At 40.1% G+C, this 5,243-nt stretch overlaps 1 protein-coding gene across 1 annotated transcript in view; it reads right to left on the bottom strand.

The window, feature by feature from the left end:
* Positions 1-2,523: 2,523 nt before the first annotated feature.
* The window catches only part of LOC133608235 (asc-type amino acid transporter 1-like), an 86,516-nt gene continuing 83,796 nt past the window's right edge, over positions 2,524-5,243 (bottom strand). Inside the window, exons 10-11 of the mRNA XM_061963439.1 lie at positions 3,022-3,199; positions 2,524-2,951 (exon numbers count right to left, since the gene is read on the bottom strand). Coding sequence (XP_061819423.1) covers positions 2,851-2,951; positions 3,022-3,199 — 279 coding nt within the window. The 3' untranslated portion in view covers positions 2,524-2,850. The remainder of the gene's footprint in view (positions 2,952-3,021; positions 3,200-5,243) is intronic.

Below are 5,243 nucleotides of genomic sequence, written 5' to 3'. Positions count from 1 at the left end.
ATTAACAGGTATATTTTTGTCGAGTAACAATATTTTTGACCCTTCAAAATGAGCAAAAACAGCTAGCGTGCTATCATGACAATGCTAACCGTTACCAACATTAGCATTGACAGGTATCTTTTTGTCGAGTAACAATATTTTTGACCCTTCAAAATTAGCAAAAACAGCTAGCGTGCTATCATGAGAATGCTAACCGTTACCAACATTAGCATTAACAGGTATCTTTTAGTCCAGTAAAAATATTTTTGACCCTTCAAAATGAGGAAAAACATCTAGCGTGCTATCATGACAATGCTAACCGTTACCAACATTAGCATTAACAGGTATCTTTTTGTCGAGTAACAATATTTTTGACCTTCAAAATGAGCAAAAACAGCTAGCGTGCTATCATGAGAATGCTAACCGTTACCAACAGTAGCATTAACAGGTATCTTTTTGTCGAGTAACAATATTTTTGACCCTTCAAAATGAGCAAAAACAGCTAGCGTGCTATCATGAGAATGCTAACCGTTACCAACAGTAGCATTAATAGCTATCTTTTTGTCAAGTAACAATATTTTTGACCTTAAAATTAGCAAAAACAGCTAGTGTGCTATCATTAGAATGCTAACCGTTACCAACAGTAGCATTTTGTTGAGTAACAATATTTTTGACCCTTCAAAATTAGCAAAAACAGCTAGCATGCTATCATGAGAATGCTAATCGTTACCAACATTAGCATTAACAGCTATCTTTTTGTCCAGTAAAAATATTTTTGACCCTTCAAAATGAGCAAAAACATCTAGCGTGCTATCATGACAATGCTAACCGTTACCAACATTAGCATTGACAGGTATCTTTTTGTCGAGTAACAATATTTTTGACCTTCAAAATGAGCAAAAACAGCTAGCGTGCTATCATGAGAATGCTAACCGTTACCAACAGTAGCATTTTGTCGAGTAACAATATTTTTGACCCTTCAAAATTAGCAAAAACAGCTAGCGTGCTATCATGAGAATGCTAACCGTTACCAACATAAGCATTAGCAGGTATATTTTTGTCGAGTAACAATATTTTTGACCTTAAAATTAGCAAAAACAGCTAGTGTGCTATCATTAGAATGCTAACCGTTACCAACAGTAGCATTAACAGCTATCTTTTTGTCCAGTAAAAATATTTTTGACCCTTCAAAATGAGCAAAAACATCTAGCGTGCTATCATGACAATGCTAACCGTTACCAACATTAGCATTGACAGCTATCTTTTTGTCGAGTAACAATATTTTTGACCTTCAAAATGAGCAAAAACAGCTAGCGTGCTATCATGAGAATGCTAACCGTTACCAACAGTAGCATTTTGTCGAGTAACAATATTTTTGACCCTTCAAAATGAGCAAAAACAGCTAGCGTGCTATCATGACAATGCTAACCGTTACCAACAGTAGCATTAACAGTTATCTTTTTGTCGAGTAACAATATTTTTGACCCTTCAAAATTAGCAAAAACAGCTAGCGTGCTATCATGACAATGCTAACCGTTACTAACATAAGCATTAGCAGGTATCTTTTTGTCGAGTAACAATATTTTTGACCTTAAAATTTGCAAAAACAGCTAGTGTGCTATCATGAGAATGCTAACCGTTACCAACATTAGCATTAACAGGTATATTTTTGTCGAGTAACAATATTTTTGACCTTAAAATTTGCAAAAACAGCTAGTGTGCTATCATGAGAATGCTAACCGTTACCAACATTAGCATTGACATGTATCTTTTTGTCGAGTAACAATATTTTTGACCTTAAAATTAGCAAAAACAGCTAGTGTGCTATCATTAGAATGCTAACCGTTACCAACATTAGCATTGACATGTATCTTTTTGTCGAGTAAAAATATTTTTGACCCTTCAAAATGAGCAAAAACAGCTAGCGTGCTATCATTAGAATGCTAACCGTTAAAAAATGAGTTTCGGGCCGCGCCTTGGACACCCCTGGACTGGCGTAAACGTCGTAACGGTATTGGAGTGTGACAGTAACAAGCATGCGTAGCAACATGCTAATATTTGTTTTGTTCCCCTCGCATGAATACAAATATGTCATCAAAAAGGCTAAATATATTTAGCGTAAAATCCATACTTATTATTATCAATATGATTATTTGTTATTCACGATTTTATGTGAAGACGTACGGTATTATCTGCTCACAGATGCTACCTGGTGGTTGTTTGAGCACACTGCAGCTAGTCCTGCATACATTAACCAAGTTACCCGCAGGATTCTCACAAGAATGAGGCAAAAAAAACTAATTCACAATATGACCCACGTCTCATATTAAGGCACACTCGCATTAAAGTCCGTAGTCGACCTGACGGTGCGAAAAACCGCACCTGAGCCAGGCGGACTCAGGTTTAAAAAAAATTCCAGTCCACGTAATAAACGGATTGGCCACAGGTGGCGCTGTGACCATGTGAGGCGACATCGGCCAATAGGAAACCTGGAGAAAGTCATTTTGAAGGAAAAAGGCACAAGCTATGTGAGGGTGGACCTGTAGACCGCATGCTGGACAACATTTTCAAGTCTTCACCCTGGCTCAGGTTTTCCAAAAAAAAAGAGTTTTAGTGTGTACCAAAGTCCCAAATGCATAAAAAAAAAGGTCGAATCAAGACGCTTGTGATCGTAGTCCTCCGGAGTGCATAGCTGATCCTGTAAGGACTTGGCTCTGGGACCCGAGGTCAGGACTTCAAGTCGGATCAAATTGGGAGTGATGGCTCGGAAAGGCGACGTCTTGGAGATACGACAGCATTGTCCGTGTGTTGATGTGTTGAAGTGTGATGTAGATCATTAATAGCATATTTCAACTGGAAACTTTGTCCTGCTCAGTCCGTGGCTTTGGAGGAGGTGAGGGGCTCGGCCTCTGCGGGGTCCTCCTGAGGGAACATGACGTAGCACGCCTTCTGGCCCACGTAGGTGATTTTCTCTGGCACACCACATCAGAGTTAGAACACCGGCCGAAAAACAAAGATTGTCAACAAGGTAGAAGCAGTCACCTGTCAGCCTGAAGATCCACTTGGGTTTGTTCTTCCACCAAACGCCCACAAAGTAGACGGGTACGCCGGTCAGCACGATGACCATCCCCAGACCGCAGACTACGGGTTCGGAGTACAGACTGAAGCACAGCAGCACGGCCCAGAACACCATGTAGCTGATCGGGATCAGCAGGTTCACCTGCAGGGAGAATACACCTTGGTCAGTGGATCAACTCAAACCTCAACCAGTCTTTGATCAGGTTTGTTCCAGAGATTGTGAATTGTCCAAACCTTGACCACTCTGTGATCAGGTTTGTTTGAGAGATTGTGAATTGTTCAAATCTCAGTCATTCTTTGATCAGGTTTGTTCCAGAGATTGTGAATTGCTCATACCTCAACCACTCGGCGATCAGGTTTGTTCCAGAGATTGTGAATTGTTCAAACCTCGACCACTCTGTGATCAGGTTTGTTTCAGAGGTTGTGAATTGTTCAAATCTCAGTCATTCTTTGATCAGGTTTGTTCCAGAGATTGTGAATTGTCCAAACCTTGACCACTCTGTGATCAGGTTTGTTCCAGAGATTGTGAATTGTTCAAATCTCAGTCATTCTTTGATCAGGTTTATTTGAGAGATTGTGGATTGTTCAAACCTCAACCACTATGCGATCAGGTTTGTTCCAGAGATTGTGAATTGTTCAAACCTCGACCACTCTGTGATCAGGTTTGTTTCAGAGGTTGTAAATTGTTCAAATCTCAGTCATTCTTTGATCAGGTTTGTTCGAGAGATTGTGGATTGTTCAAACCTCAACCACTATGCGATCAGGTTTGTTCCAGAGATTGTGAAATGTCCAAACCTTGACCACTCTGTGATCAGGTTTGTTCCAGAGATTGTGGATTGTTCAAACCTCAATCACTATGCGATCAGGTTTGTTCCAGAGATTGTGAATTGTCCAAACCTTGACCACTCTGTGATCAGGTTTGTTCCAGAGATTGTGAATTGTCCAATCCTCAACCACTCTCTGATCAGGTTTGTTTCAGAGATTGTGAATTGTTCAAATCTCAGTCATTCTTTGATCAGGTTTGTTCGAGAGATTGTGGATTGTTCAAACCTCAACCACTATGCGATCAGGTTTGTTCCAGAGATTGTGAATTGTTCAAACCTCGACCACTCTGTGATCAGGTTTGTTTCAGAGGTTGTGAATTGTTCAAATCTCAGTCATTCTTTGATCAGGTTTGTTCGAGAGATTGTGAATTGCTCATACCTCAACCACTCGGCGATCAGGTTTGTTCCAGAGATTGTGAATTGTTCAAACCTCAGTCATTCTTTGATCAGGTTTGTTCAAGAGATTGTGAACTGTTCAAACCTCAATCACTATGCTATCAGGTTTGTTCCAGAGACTGTGAATTTTTCAAACCTCAGTCATTCTTTGATCAGGTTTATTTGAGAGATTGTGAATTGTTCAAACCTCAACCACTCGGCAATCAGGTTTGTTCCAGAGATTGTGAATTGTTCAAACCTCGACCACTCTGTGATCAGGTTTGTTCCAAAGATTGTAAATTGTTCAAATCTCAGTCATTCTTTGATCAGGTTTGTTCGAGAGATTGTGGATTGTTCAAACCTCAACCACTATGCGATCAGGTTTGTTCCAGAGATTGTGAATTGTTCATACCTCAACCACTCGGCGATCAGGTTCATTCCAGAGATTGTGAATTGTTCAAACCTCAGTCATTCTTTGATCAGGTTTGTTCGAGAGATTGTGAATTGTTCAAACCTCAACCACTATGCTATCAGGTTTGTTCCAGAGATTGTGAATTGTTCAAACCTTGACCACTCTGTGATCAGGTTTGTTTCAGAGGTTGTGAATTGTTCAAACCTCAGTCATTCTTTGATCAGGTTTGTTCGAGAGATTGTGAATTGTCCAATCCTCAACCACTATGCGATCAGGTTTGTTCCAGAGATTGTGAATTGTTCAAATCTCAGTCATTCTTTGATCAGGTTTGTTCGAGAGATTGTGAATTGTTCAAACCTCGACCACTCTCTGATCAGGTTTATTCCAGAGATTGTGAATTGTTCAAACCTCAACCACTCTGTGATCAGTTTTTGATCCAGAGATTGTGAAGTGCTCCATGTGGGCCACACTCTCTGAAGGTTTAGCTGCACATCTTCAGTCTTGTCATTAAATAACATTTGGGGCCACCAGATGGCGCCACATACCTATTGTAATCTACAGTGGTGAGGACTGGC

This window comes from Nerophis lumbriciformis, linkage group LG06, assembly GCF_033978685.3.
Source record: "Nerophis lumbriciformis linkage group LG06, RoL_Nlum_v2.1, whole genome shotgun sequence".
Classification (NCBI taxonomy): domain Eukaryota; kingdom Metazoa; phylum Chordata; class Actinopteri; order Syngnathiformes; family Syngnathidae; genus Nerophis; species Nerophis lumbriciformis.
Note: the sequence above shows the minus strand (reverse complement) of the source record. Positions and strands in the feature narration are given on the sequence as shown.